Source organism: Pinus tabuliformis, chromosome 5_2 (assembly GCF_031772625.1).
Source record: "Pinus tabuliformis cultivar Carrire ecotype Pingquan chromosome 5_2, CPIR1, whole genome shotgun sequence".
NCBI lineage: Eukaryota > Viridiplantae > Streptophyta > Pinopsida > Pinales > Pinaceae > Pinus > Pinus tabuliformis.
The window spans coordinates 616627360-616642333 of record NC_142306.1 but is presented as its reverse complement, the minus strand read 5'-3'; the positions used below and the strand labels follow the sequence as shown (position 1 = coordinate 616642333).

The 14974-nt window shown below is 35.4% G+C and overlaps 1 protein-coding gene across 2 annotated transcripts in view; it reads left to right on the top strand.

The window, feature by feature from the left end:
* Window positions 1-12802, top strand: part of LOC149160533 (uncharacterized) — a 327418-nt gene extending 314616 nt beyond the window's left edge. For both annotated transcript variants that reach the window (XM_089435021.1, XM_089435020.1), the window contains 4 exons: window positions 11521-11591; window positions 11975-12074; window positions 12212-12304; window positions 12386-12802. In XM_089435021.1, coding sequence (XP_089291147.1) covers window positions 11521-11591; window positions 11975-12074; window positions 12212-12304; window positions 12386-12451 — 330 coding nt within the window. In that variant the 3' untranslated portion in view covers window positions 12452-12802. The remainder of the gene's footprint in view (window positions 1-11520; window positions 11592-11974; window positions 12075-12211; window positions 12305-12385) is intronic.
* Window positions 12803-14974: the final 2172 nt, after the last annotated feature.

The following is a 14974-nucleotide window of genomic DNA, read 5'->3' as shown; positions in this document are numbered from 1 at the left end:
TAGAATCAGAACTAAGGCACAGCTAAGGGATGTATCATGTCTCTTGTGTTGAAAAGGAGGATGGAGACGTTCTATGGCAGAGATAATATCTATCTGGATTCCGAAGTCTACACGCAGCAATATTCATTCAAAAGAGGTCTGAAACTTATGATTGTGATCGATATTAATAATATCGTATCACTCCAAAACAAAGCTCATTAGTGACGGAAGAAATAAAGGAGGATCATGGTTTAATTACTATATTACAGGATTAGAAAGTAGCTGCATCTGTTCTTCTCTGCGAGTCTGCTGTATTGCGATTCACATCACCTGATCACGCTGGCGGCTGCACACGATTCATCATTATATATATATTATATAGAGAGAGGAGTTACCTGAAGGCTCACGCAGGTATACGATTTATCGATTCTCAACAATGCGGCGTCGAATGCAGCTCCGAGGCTCTGCGGCGGTGTCGACTGTGCGGTGTCTGGACGCTGGATGCGGGAGTATGGACGCGGGAGTATGAATCATGAAATAGCACGATAAAGTGATAAATGCCACAAACAGAAACCCAGAACCCGATAAACCGAAACCCAAAAATTTGGTGGGACTCGGAAAAAAAAAACGCAGAGTCCGAATAATCGGCAGACGCGTGAGTCAAAATCGCGTTGACCACGAGTCAAACTCGGTCAATGCGATTTGACTCGGGAAGATTCGACTCTGATCGTTTCGTGGCCGAGCTGAGTGGGAATCGCGATTAATCGGCAAAATTGCCGATCCCTGTTTCACTGCTCCAAACTCCAAATGGGGTTAACTAAGTATCCCATTAGGTGGTTTCTATTAAAGGGGACAATATGTCCAATGTACATCCTTTAAAAGGTGGTGTCATGTGATAAATAGATGAATAGAGTAGGGAATAAGAAGGGGCAGCCCTAGGCCACATGCTGGGGGGTACAAGGGTAGCTAGCAGAAGGGAAGCCCACACCTGGGTATATAATGTATAGGAAGGAACGATTGTGGTACATAAGGTTCCTCGACCTTGATTTTTCCACCCCTCTTTATATGCCTTTTTCCTTTGTATGATTTTTCTTTAATTGGCTGCTCAGGGCTCAAGGGGTAAGAGCATGATGTGTGAGATATAGTAGTGGATACCCCCTTTTAAGATAGGGCGGTTCATTTTGCACCAGGGTTGGGACAATCATGGGTTCCTATATGATGAAGGAGGCTCATAGAACCTGTAAGAACCAGGGTGATGACCATGATGATGGGGTAGAGCTCATGTATTGGCTTTTGGCCACGTGCTAAATGTGTTTGTCCCGACCATCTTTTGCATTTTGTGGTACATTTTCCTGTTGAATGTGGCCAATTATGCTTTTACTTTTCTTTTTAGCTGCATCAACCTCCAGGGCATCATTCTAGGCCTGACCCAAGATGTGGGCAAGGGGAAGGGGAGAGCTAGTCCTATGTGGACCTAGTGGAGGAATGTGGACCCAGGTGGGAGAAATGATGAATGAGGTTATAGTCAATGGAAAGGGGGCAATATACGTGGATGAGGGAGTGGGACCACACAACCAAAATTAGGGTTTCCCATGTAATATCATCCCTAAAGGCAAATGGTCAGTAAAAGAGATCCCACGGGACTAGAATCCAAGGTTAATATACAAATGGGGTCTACGAGACAAGAGCAAAGACCTAGCCTATTTTTTTTGCCGAATCCCCCCATTAATCCATGCCCAAAAGTGTTCATGATGCGCAAACTACAATACTCAATTACCAAATGACAAGGCATACCTTTAGGTTCGGGAGGCCCACCTTCAAACATACGATCATGATTCATGACATATGGGTGAGGAACCACATGACTGGCTCAGGTGGCAAAGAAAATGGCACAACGAGCTAGTTGGTGGCTGCAAGAGGCGGTGGGCTGCTGATTGAGGACCATCTTGGAGAAATTTTTTCTCCTAGGGGTATCATCCACAAAATGGTGGGTAACAAGACCCACGCCAAAATATTGAAAATACTTAAAAAAACATGTTTCTTTCATGGATAAATATTTTTGGAGGGAAAATAAGTAAACTATTTTTTTATTTGTATTTTTAGCTTATTTAATTATGGGTTTATTGAAATGTCAAGTGTAGGCATCTGTTGGATAAGGAACTAAGTCCACATTCAATAGCATCCACTTTGCTTTCTTTTGAGTAGACTCGCACTGGAAAAATGAAAATACATAAAAATAAACGGGTGCCTATGTTGGAGAATGTAACTAAGTCCGATCCTCATAATTTGTACCATTAAGTATTTTATGTAAAAAGCATGTTGTTTGTGCTTCTAGGTTTTGAGTCAAAGAGTCAAAGTCCTATTTTGGATCTATTGTAAAAGAAAAAGAAAAAAAATTAAATGTATTTTTTGGGATGAAATTTCCTCTAGATGCCAAGCCGGCCTACATGGTAAGTCGACCTTTCCCCAATGGACATGCCTATTCATACCCCCTATAAACTATATATATAGAGGGTAGATGGAACTCATTTGGACACACACTTTCAAGGATTTGTGGTCTGAAATATCATAGAAAGGACAAAGAGAAGTGGAGGGCCGAAGTTTGAAGATAAGAAGTTCTCTTTTGAGCTAGGGTTTGTGGAAGATTTGTCTTGGTACATCTCTTTTTGTTGGTCTCTTGCTGATGGATTTGCTAAAGAAAAGGAAGGCTTGGCTTGTCGTCTAGAGGTGGAATTTTTTTGTGGTTGTGGGTCTTGGATATCTCATTTGATCTGATTCTATACAAAGAGAATTTTCTGGGTTTCCCCTTGGAGGGGTCTTTCCCTTGGCTTGGAGCCTATATCTTGTGTTCTATTGGTTTTTGTGATCTTCATGGTTTTAGGTAATTGCTTGATGAAGAAAGAAAACATGATAATAAAAGTGCTAACAAACTCTCAAGAAATTATCATGTAATGGAAATCTAATGATAATATGTAAACCTCCCGATTTCCAACATGTTATCAGAGCTTTGGTTGAAAGAAAGAGGTCTCAAGATCACCAATTGACATATCTGAAGCTAAGGATCACTATATCAACTCGCATATAAGTGGTTCTGTGGATCACATTCTTTGATCATATTAAAGCTACGACTCAGACAATTGAATCTTTGTGGTAACTCTAAATGGTTCGTAAGGCATTGTCTGGAAAAAATTTAGAGGCTCGCATACTTGGCTTCATATATATACCGTGACATCGCATCGGTGGATCAATTACGATTGAAGGATTGATTTTTATAAACTATGGCTAGCATAGCTTTGTGGCATTCACATTGTGGCATGAACTCACTTTATGTCGGCGTTAAAGAGGCTCAATTACATTAAATTGAGTAGAGGTTTGCATCCTTGTGGTGAATCTATTCCTGGCTTGTTAAGGATGGCTTTCTCTAGTCAAATATGACTCATATTTCAGTTCAAAATGATTTGTAGGTAATTGTATTACAAGACACCCTGATCGATTTGCATAAATGTGGCTAAACACTTTGGTTCACATGACATGGTCTCGTAGCTTTTGAATCTCACAAAGTAACATCTTGACATCACAGTATTTCCTGAGTGACGATATAGTGGAATTGCACTAACAACGTCGCACAAAATACAGAGAAGCAAAGACATCGAATTATAATGGTCTGTAGTGGTAAAGGGTGTGTGTGATCTCTGAATAGTATCGAACAATTTTAAGAATATATGACATATGACTCATGTGTATGGCTTGCAATATGTTACTAAGGTTCACCTATGGTAACATTATTACGATGGCTTGATCTTTTCGATTCGTTCAGAAATTTGTAGCTCAAGAGTGAAATGCCCTAATTATACAAATTAACCAGAAATGAAAATTGCATTCCCTAAATTTAGGAATTAACCAAACAATCTAAATTTTAACAATATAATTGCAAATACTTACTTGAAAATCATGTTTGAAGGTGATTTTGAACTGTCTTTGCTCCCGCTCTTGTTACCAAATTGACCTTTTCCTCCCAGCCTATCTGGGATTAACCTATTTGGTTCCCAGATCTAGAAGACTTTGTAATTGAGGTCTTTTGGCCCCCATGCCCAAATCTCCAAGAACAATTACTCAATTATCAAGTTTCTCTCCACAAATTCTGTCTGACTATTACTTCTTTGTATGGCTTCATGAGTCTACGCTTCTTCTAAAAGACCAAAAGGAAACTCCCCTTTCATATCCTCCTCTGTCTCCTTATATCCTCCCCATATCCACCATCTCAAAGTCTCTTTCTGAAAACTTTCCCGCCACCTTTATTGAAATTAGTTATTAAATTCCACCACTGCCTCTTGCTGGCATGATAATGACTAACCTTTAAAAAAGGATTTAAATGAAGTTTTGTCTCAATGCATTTTAACCAAGGTATAATCATTAATATACTTATTAATGTCACATTTACATTAGTTAATGAATATACTAATTAATAAGGTTTATTATTATCAAATTTATATTAGTTAATAAACTTTATTAATTGAAGTATTACTTTAGAATACCCATTGGATGATATTATAAAGTCCTAAGCTTAATGCATTTATTACTTTTGATAATTAGGTATTTAAATTTGGTATTAACTCTATATTATAATGGTGGTATACATATCAAGTACCACACTTATTCATTATATTCTGATGAGTTAGGCATTTACTTAGTACTTCAATAATTAATTCATTACTCTATGCTTAGACATTTTCCAATATGAGCTAATATGTACACTAGTGCGATAGATGCGATGCATGCATATGTAGCTATCATATACATGCTAATATTGCTATGCTACTTGTGAATCGAGATGGGGCGTTACAAAGAGCTCGCATTCTACAGGACTCATTATAATGATGATTTAACAATCATTTGTATGCTTCGTGGTTTGGAATCACATTACAGTGATTGGACTCCTTTCAGTGGTTCACAAAGCGACATCATCATTCTGAAGAATGGTTTCGTGAATCACACTTTGTGTGGCTTAGGAGCTCAAAATTAATGACACTTAGCCCCTTTATGTTGGTTCGAACTTATGTATAGGACAATGAAATTGTGACACATTATAGTAAAACAAGAATTTGATAAGCCAACATATGCATTAGCGTGCGCTACAGTGACAACGTAGCATGCATTAAATAATGGTAACCTTCATAATGGTGACATTACTATATAGAGCATCATTGAAGTATTTGGCCATGGTAGCTAATAGAGCACTTTTTGGCTACGATATTGTTTATGTTGGTGAGTCTACAAAAGTAAACAATGTGTATGGTTTTGATTAACCTGCTTGAAGAAAGGAACCAAAATTATGATCTTCTGGACCATGGAGCACCTTTGCTGAATGATTAATAGTTGAAGAAGGATAGAATCCTTGCGAAGAGGCATGGTAAGAGGTTTTTGGTATCTAGGGTTCATAAACCCTAGATGGGATTTGGATTAGAAAATCCCAAAAAAGTTGAAAATCCCAAACTCTATTTTTGGTTGTTCCCCTTATAGAAACCCTAGCAATTGAAATAAAACATATAGGGTTTTCAAATCTAGGGTATATAGTTAAACCTTACGAAGGGTTGGAGTTAAAATAAAACCTAGGGATTGAAAGTCAAAACCCTAGTGCTAGATGGTTACACTGAAACTTAAACCCCTAATAAGGGTTAGGTGATGAGATATCTAGGTTTTGTAACCAAAATCCTAGATGCACACTTTTGAGAAACCATGAAATCCCTAGATTGACATAATTAACATCATGCTCTTGTCTTTGTATATTTTGCTTGGTTGCACTTGTCAATAAATATTACAGGTACATAATAAAGGAAGCAAGATTAGAATGATGGAAAAGTAAAGCAACACTCGTGCTTGTTGATGATTCCTTGAAAATGATGAGCATGATGGAAGGAGGGAATTGTAAGGACCTTGAAGGAAATGATGTTGATCACTGAAGATCCCTTAATAATGTTGATAATTGAAGATCCCTTCTTGATGATTTCTTTCTTTCTTGAAGATGTATTCCTTTTTCAAAGATGACCATGCTTCCTTTTCAAGAGAGGGAGATAGTCTTGATTCCTTTGATGATGATGGCAATGCTTCTTTTTGCTTCCTTGGATGATAATTGTAGAATGTGTGAGCTTCTCAAGAATGCTTCAAGTGTAGAATCCTTCTTTGAATGAGCTAGGGTTTTTGAGGTCTTCTTCTTCCACAAAGTGTTGATCCTTCTAGATGATATGATCCTTGAGATGGGATGGGTAGTCCTCTTTGATGTTCCTTAGTTCCTTCCTTCAAGATGATGTGTGGATTAGTCCTTCTTGATGATCTCTTTGTGCTCAACCCTTATGTATCCTTCTTTCAAGTGGATGATCTTCAGGCTGCCTCTTCTTGTCTTGTCACCTTAGCTCTGATAATATGTGGAGAAATCTAGGGGCAACTAAATTAGGTGATTTCTCTTAAACTAATAATTGCTTGTGATTTCGTTTTACTTAACTTGATTAACTTCTTCTTCAACTTGATTATTATTGTGTTTTCTATCATCAAACAACTACCAAACAATAAAGATCAATGAAACAAGAGGACATAGAGTGTAGGCTGTAAGCCAAGGTCAAAACCTCTTCTCTTGAGAGGAAAACCCACAAGAATTCTTCTCTTTTTGTACAACTTCAAATGACGAATTCCAAGACCTAAGACCTTGTCAAAGACCCCTCCAAGACCAAGTCAAACTTCTCATTTTCGATGAAATTTTCTTTCCAGCTACTTTGACCTAGCATCTTACCACAATTTCGATCCAACAACTTCTAACAACATTGGCCCAACAACTTCGACCCAACAATCTCCAACAACTTTGACCTAGCAACAACTTTGACTTCCCCAACAACTACTTCTACAACTTCGACTTACCCAACAGTTTCTTCTGCAACTTCGACTTTCCCAACAACTTTTGCAATTTTGGTCTAGCAGCTACTTGAGAAACCCTAACATGAGAGAGAGAGAGAGGTCCAAAACTTCGATCTTGCTTCTCTTCTTCTTTTCCTTGATTTTCATCCTTTTTTCCTTGTTTTCCAGCTTCTTTATTGAGGAGATCGAACTTCTTTCTTGCTTGAATGAATGTCCCTCCAAATTTAGTCGAGGTTTCCTTATATATAGGCTTCTTAGGAGGTCGAATCGCTGTCCATGAGGCCAATTTGATCCTTCATGTAGGCCAATTTGTTTGACAAGGTCTTGGAGGGTCTTTATGACACTTTTGTCTTTACAAGATACAACATGCCCAAAGGGGTCTTACATGTATGATAATGACTCTTTTGACTTCATAATTCGATGACAAACCTAGAAGCACTCAATGGGTGCTTGACCTACAAATAAATTTATCTTGAGCATGAAACCCATGCATCAAGAATGACAATAATAAATTTTCTTTTTTTCTTTAATATCAAGTATATAAAATCATGATTACAATAGACATTATGAAGACCGAACCTAGTTACACATTTCAACATTTGCTACCTAGAAGAATGTTGCAGAAATGCAAAATGGTAGTTGAGGCAAGTACATCTACAACTGTTTGTTTTGAATGATCCTTGGAAGATTATGTGGTCAAGATGTCCATATCATCTTTGGGTGGAAAGGTAGCAGTACAAAAGAATAACCCAATGTTCATATGACGATGAAGATCACTTTCACGACGAAAAGAATCTATGTTGAGCTCTTCTTGTATTGGCTCAATATAGTGCCTTTGTTGACAGAGGAAAGTGATATGAAAGGTTGATGGCCCGAATCCTGTCGCAGTTTGGATTTAGGGAGATTGATAATTGTGACACACCCTCGTTTCTACAGGACATAATATAGTGCTGTTGAATAGGTGCCCAAATTTGCTGCTATAGAACATTATCTGAGGCACCTTCACTAACAATGTTATCACATCAATTCAAGGACTTGCATCCCAAAGGTAGGTTTCATATGGGCACAATTTTTGGCGATGGTAATGCCTCATAAACCACCTTTGTATCCATGTGAGACCATTCACAACATACACTAAACATAGACATAGCAAGGAAGGACATTTTCACTGTAGAATGAAATCCTATCATAGATATACAATCCTTCCTTTGTTTTTGAACTTAGCAACCCTTCGTAACTGTGGTAGAGCAAATCCTTAAAGCTATTGATAAAGTTGATGCCATTTGTGTGGTTGTTGTAACTCATTAACCAAATTTGGAGATACTATCCAAAGTTGAAAGTTCATTGAGAAACAATTGGCTTTAGTTGAAATTTTTTTATACCAAGATTAAAATATTTTATTAGAAATACTAGACTACATGAGTCACCCTAGTTATACTTGTAGGGTGTTTTACATTTTGTCCCCAAATTTCTTTAGAATTCCTTACTGCACTTCTTTGGCCTACCTTTCAAAAGTGGACTTTGGCCATGATGTTCACTTACAATAGTGGTACTCGTACATGCAACTGGGAATATAGAACAGTGCCTCTGCCTTGTAGGCTACATTGTAGTCTCTTTGATGTGCAACCTGCAATGCTTCCCAACCTTATCTACCTGCCAATGAGAAAAACTAATGAAAAACACATTAGGCAACCAAATTGACACTCTATTTTAGTGAAACCTTCCCTCTCCAAGGTTGTCCACAAGAGGGTTTGGGTCAAAGTACATAATACCGAACGCAAAAGCCTAACCCAACAATTATTCAAAATTTGGTAGCACACTTCACTCCACAAAATAGTTCAAACCTCCCCAAAAAAGGAGCTATTCACCTCTCTTAAAAAGCTTTAGATGAAGTTAGGGTTAGGTCATGAGGCTAGGTCTCATGATAGATTGTTCCCATGGTCATATCAATAGCTCTTGGGGAAAGGAACCCCAAAAATGTCTTTTACTCAAACAACCTACTTTTAATTTAACCCTCACTTAGATATATTGAAGTCGATTTAGGTTAAAACACTAGACTTGAGCAAGAGGTTCCATTTCATAAGAGTATTATTCACAACAATGTTCCAATCATTTACATTACTCTTGACATTTGACTATTGTCAATGGTGATCTTATGAACAAATAACTCGATACCACTCCTATAATTTGCATTTCCCATAATTATACACACCAATCATAAGTGTCTTACAACTTTTTGGTTGCTTTTGTCATCTGCTCCTAGTTATTGTGGGTATTGAAACTAGGTGATGAACAAATAAACATCATCAATCATTAAAAACCATGTGCATCATAATTGGTTAAATTAACATTATGACATAAATAATTTGTAGCAAAACATCATCATAGTCATAAATGGAACATCAAATGCTCCAAGGGTAGCATAACAAAAATGTAAACATCATGTCAGTTTCTAATCATATCAAGGCACTGCAATCCTAACCATAGCAAGGCATTGCAATCCCATAACAAAAATGTAAACATCATGTCAGTTTCTAATCATATCAAGGCACTGCAATCCTAACCATAGCAAGGCATTGCAATCCCAACGGGTGTAGTGTAGTCCCAATTTTTGTGCCGAGGAGAGGTTTTACAAGAGTGTTTTCGAGATAAAGGCACCATATATACTATTGGGATTAGATTCCATTGCTGGTTTGATATATGATTGTGGTATACATAGAGATGGGTAAATGCAAATAATTTATCTTTTGGTATTGTGGTGTTTTACTACCATTTTTCACTAAGGGTGTTGTGGTGCGGGTTAGCATAGGAATGTTTTGAGTGTCTTTGAGATAAAGGAACCATATATGGTATGGAGATTATATTCTCTTGTGGGTTTGATATATGATTGAGGTATACATAAATATGGGTGAATGCAAATGACTCATCTTTTGGTGGTGTAGTATTTTACCACCATTTCTTTGTTAAGGGTGTTGTCGTACATGCTAGCATTAGGAGGTGAATAGATGCAAACCATTCAAGTTGCATGAAGATGTATCAATTAGAACTAAAGTCACTTGACATGGGGACATGTGACCTGTAGGACACATGGATACAAAACAATGTAAACTATGAAATGAGCACTGTAAATTCAAAACGAGAACTCTAGCCAAAAATGCCCAGAAAAAATGAAAAACAGTCTGAAAACAAAAAACGTTGATGCTGGAATAATGTTTTTTGTTTTTAGGTAAATTTTCAACTTTTTTTAAAAATGACAGTAAAAGCCAATAAAGCCAATTTTTGCAAAAAACACCCTGAAAAAAAAGTGTTGATGTTGTAATAATGTAATTTATTTATTTATTATTTTTTCGACGAGGTAAATTTTCAACATTTTGTAGCAAAAGTGTTGATGTTGTAATGACATCTTTTATTTTCGAAGTAAATTTTCAACATTTTTCAGCAATGGTGTTAAGGATAAAATATCATGACTCCAAAAAACCTTAAAATTCCAATGATTTTCAGTCACGACATTAAAGATAAAACATCACGTCTCTGAAAAGCCTTAAAATTTCAATAAATTTTCGACCATGGAATTAAAACCAAAGATCATGATTACAAAAAATCTTAAGTTTTCAACATATTTCAACCATGACATTATGTAAATTTTCTATGACTAAAAAAACTTTAAAAAATGAATCACTGAATGAAAGAGTCATTATATTAAGAGTATTTTTTTTTCAAATGCTAAAAGTATAATAATATTAAAATCTTAGCCTAACACAACTTGACACATTGCACCAAAAATTTAAAAATCAACCATCAATTTGACATGTAGTGTAGATGATGACACGTAGTGTAGGCGAACTAACCCATTGTAATAAAAGCTTAAAGACCAACCATGAAATTTACACATTGTGGGGTCAGACTAGATCCCCTATAACGAAAACTTTAAAATCAATTATCAAATTGACACATAATGATATCGGGTTGTTAGTCGATGATTGACACGGACCTTGCAGGAAAAAATAAAATAATAAATAAATGTAAATGAAAAATACAAAAGAAAATAAAAATTAAAACATTAAAAAAAAACCCACAAAGTTTAAAAAATAATAACAAAAATAAAAATATATATTAAAACATAAAAAAACAAGAAAACACAAATAAAACACAAACAAAACACACAAAAAAATAATAAGTAAATAAAAATATATATTAAAATATAAAAATAAAAAACATGGCAAATATATATATATATAATGACAAGAGAAACACATAATTAACTTTATAAATGATGAGAATTAAAAAAAAATACCAAAAAAACCTATTTCCAAAAGAAACATAGTTTAAGAAAAAAATTAAAAAATAAAAGAAAAATACATTAAAAAAAGAAAAGATTAGAATGTTATTTTTTAGTGCCCAGGGATCATATAAGGTAAAAGATTAGAATGTTATTTTTTAGCGCCCAGGGATCATATAAGGTTATCCGGCTTCTAGATCAAACATCTTTCGAGTTATTTGGCAACTGTGCAGTTTGTTTTGTGTTGAAAGTTAGTACTTCAATTATTAAAGAAAATTTTCCACTTATGTAATAAAATAGAATGCTGGCAGTCTTTTAAGGTGCATCTATAATGGGTTGTATTTGTGTATATATAGGTGATGACTGCACTGGGCACTATAGAGCAGTTGATTGAAAATCAGAATTTGGATGTTTTGCACGAAGAGAAGTATGTAAAAATCTTGCAGTTTCCTTTTCAAGAATTTTGTAATTTTCTAGTTGCTTGATGTATTATACCTTAATACATTTAGCTATGTTGCCAGATTTTTATTAAAATTTTCCTACAGCGAAAAAAGATGAATCGTGATAGACATTAGATAGTATTGTAAATGTTGTTTTTACTTGTGTCTTACTTTGTGTGTTATTCTTAAACGCCATTTGACATAATGCTTCTACAGATAATTAGTGCCATCCAGTAGGGCTTGTGAAGTGAGGTTATTCTCATTTAGTGGGCATTTGCTATATATTTGTATAAAAATTTAGTATTTAGGACTATTGTGATGGTAATTGAAGCCTTGTTGTTTCATTAATTAGAGAGAATTGTTGATCCAGGGGCACTGAAGCATACAAGACTTCAGTAAATGATGTCAAACAAGAGTTGGCGAGGAGAAAACTCAGTGAGATACACTACTTGAAGAGTATGTTAGAGAAGGTAAACTGGCTTGCAGCTTGCTTGAATGCTAATGAGATAAAGGCACGAAGCTTAAGTATTTACTCCTTATTTTACCGAAAATAAAATCGATCTCTTTCATCTAATGGCTGTTATTTTGAATGTTTGGAGTATTATAGTTGCAAGAACAAAACCAGATAGACAAAAAACGCATAGAATTATTGCGCAGTGCAAGAGATGATGTATCTCATGCTGATAGTGCCCTTAGAAGGGTAAGTTGTATCTTCTTCGTCTAATCTTTTCTAGAGATTTCCAATCAATGTAATATTTATTTTAATGTCTTTTTCTTGCAGTTGAGAGACTATAATGCACCTCTCAAAGAGATATGTCGGAGCATGAATGCGCACTTTGGTTCATAACTGGGATAGGATCTGACAATAATTAAATGTCAATCACTGTTCCTCCACCGGTTCTTTGTCGGTACTAAAACACTTGTTCAGCATTTGCACTATATATATATTTACTGAAGTTATGCCTTCCAAAGACGCACTGCTTGGAATCTTGAACAAGTAAAGAAATTCATCCAGTTTGCTGAAAGATGACTGAGTTGGAATACGGAAAATAGTGTCACTCTTGAGGATTTGGGTTTGAAGTTACATAAAAGTGCTGACAAAGATGAATGTTTAAATTGAGTGATTTGTAGTCAGTTTTAATGCTCAAAACTTCCAATCTTGGTAACAGATGGGCAAATTTCTCATCGATTATTAAACTGAAGGTCTGTTTCATACCTCTTTTTCTCTTTGGAAATCGCAGAGCTTCCTTACAAATTATGGACTATCAGACCTGCAGTAAAACCTCTATACGAGAGTACACTTGCGTACACAATTCACGAAGCCATCCTATGTTTTCTGTCCTCAGGGTTTGCAAAGTTTTACAGGTACATATGTAGAGATATGTATTAGCAGCATTAAACTCAAGTAAGCATGGCACCTTCAAAAAAATAATAATTAATGTTTCATATAATTACCGCCAAACTTGGATAATTTCTTACAGTAGATACCTGGCGAAGAATGCTGGTGTATACCCCTTTATCCCGATATTCTTATTTTCAATATCTAATCATCACATTGGCCTCGTACTATCCCGTTAATAAAAGGTATACAAGTTTCAAATTCCCATCTAAGCATTATTAGAAACTTCAATTGTAGAAAATCGTTGCCATATCCTCCTCCTATCAAGTATACTTCTAGAATTTATGCAATCATTGAATTATTGTTTTCGGTGGATAAACCTTCGAGATTACCCTTTCTAATTTTATTTAGGTGCCCATCCAATTTTATGAGATAACTGAGAGAATTTGCTTATTTACTTACCCCTCTAATTTTTAAGGCTTTTTGTTTGTGATTTCAAATGTAAATGACCCTTGTTGAATAGGTTAAGGTTATAATTTTCATTTTTCAAGACTTCTTTTTTGCAATTTCAAATGGAAATGACTCTTATTGAATAGGTCAAGGTTATAAGTTTCATTTTTCCTTGGTGTTGATATATTGTTACATTTTCATCTACAAGCAAAAACAAAATAAGTACCAATAACATGGATATTTTGTTAAGCAATCTGATTTGGTGTTTTGATTAAGGATCCATATTCCAAAGGGAAAGATTATGAGTTTTCACTCTCAGTTGTTGTCGTTGCATTATTAGAAGCTTCAATTGTAGAAAATCATTGCCATATCCTCCACATATCAAGTATACTTCTAGCATTTACGCAATCTTTGAATTATTGCTTTTGGTGGATAAACCTTCGAGATTACCCTCTCTAATCTTATTTGGGTGCCCATCCAATTTCATGAGATAAGAGAGAGAATTTGCTTATTTACTTGCCCCCCTTACTTTCAAGACTTCTTTTTTGCAATTTCAAATGTAAATGACCTTCATTGAATAGGTTATAGGTTATAAGTTTCGTGTTTTCCTTAGTGCTGATATATTGTTACATCTTCATATACAAGCAAAAACAAAATAAGTACTGATAACATGGATATTTTGCTAAGCAATTTGATTTGGTGTTTTGGTTAAGGATCCATATCCCAAAGGAAAAGATTGTGAGTCCACTCATTGGTTGTCGTTGCATTGTTACATTGTTACATCTCCATCTATAGGAAATATTGGAATACGTACCTATGACATGGGTGCATTGCCAAAAGCCTTGTTTGGTGTTTTAATTAAGGTTCCATAATCACAGATAAACTATTGAGTTCCATTGCTACTTGATGATGTTGCATTTTTTACATTTCCATCTATTAGAAAAAATGGAATCCATAACTATGTTGGAAGTACCAAATCTCAATAACATGGATACCTTGTTAGACACCCCTTTTTGGTGTTTTGGTTAAGGACCCATATCAATAGTTTGGTGTATATGACATGGGTTTTTTTTGCAGACATGTTAATGTGGTGTTTTGGTTAAGGATCCACATCCATAGTTTGTTATTTTGGTTGATCCATACACACAAATTCGTTAGACATTCATTCATTGGTTGATTCGAGTTCCATGTTGGCCTCATCCTAACCAATATGATTCTAATAACTTTGACTACTATTTTAGCAAGTGGGGTTACATTACTTGCATGTTGGCTTTGAGAACATATTCTTGTTCCTTGGTGTCATATAAATCTAATGCACTGATTTTCAAAGGAGATGCATGCATTTTCTATTTTTAATAATGCCTATGTTTATGCATTGCCATTTTTAGAAACTATTTCTATCATATGTATTGAGACATTTTGAGCTTAATTGGTGAACATGCTATTTTAAGTAAGTTTATATTTTTGGCATATTTTGTTTTGGGCACACATATGAGCTATAATGAAGATTATGCATATATTGGACTAGGGTGGTGAGCTTTTGTTTCTCATGTTCACTACATATTTGGAGGCCTCTAATAT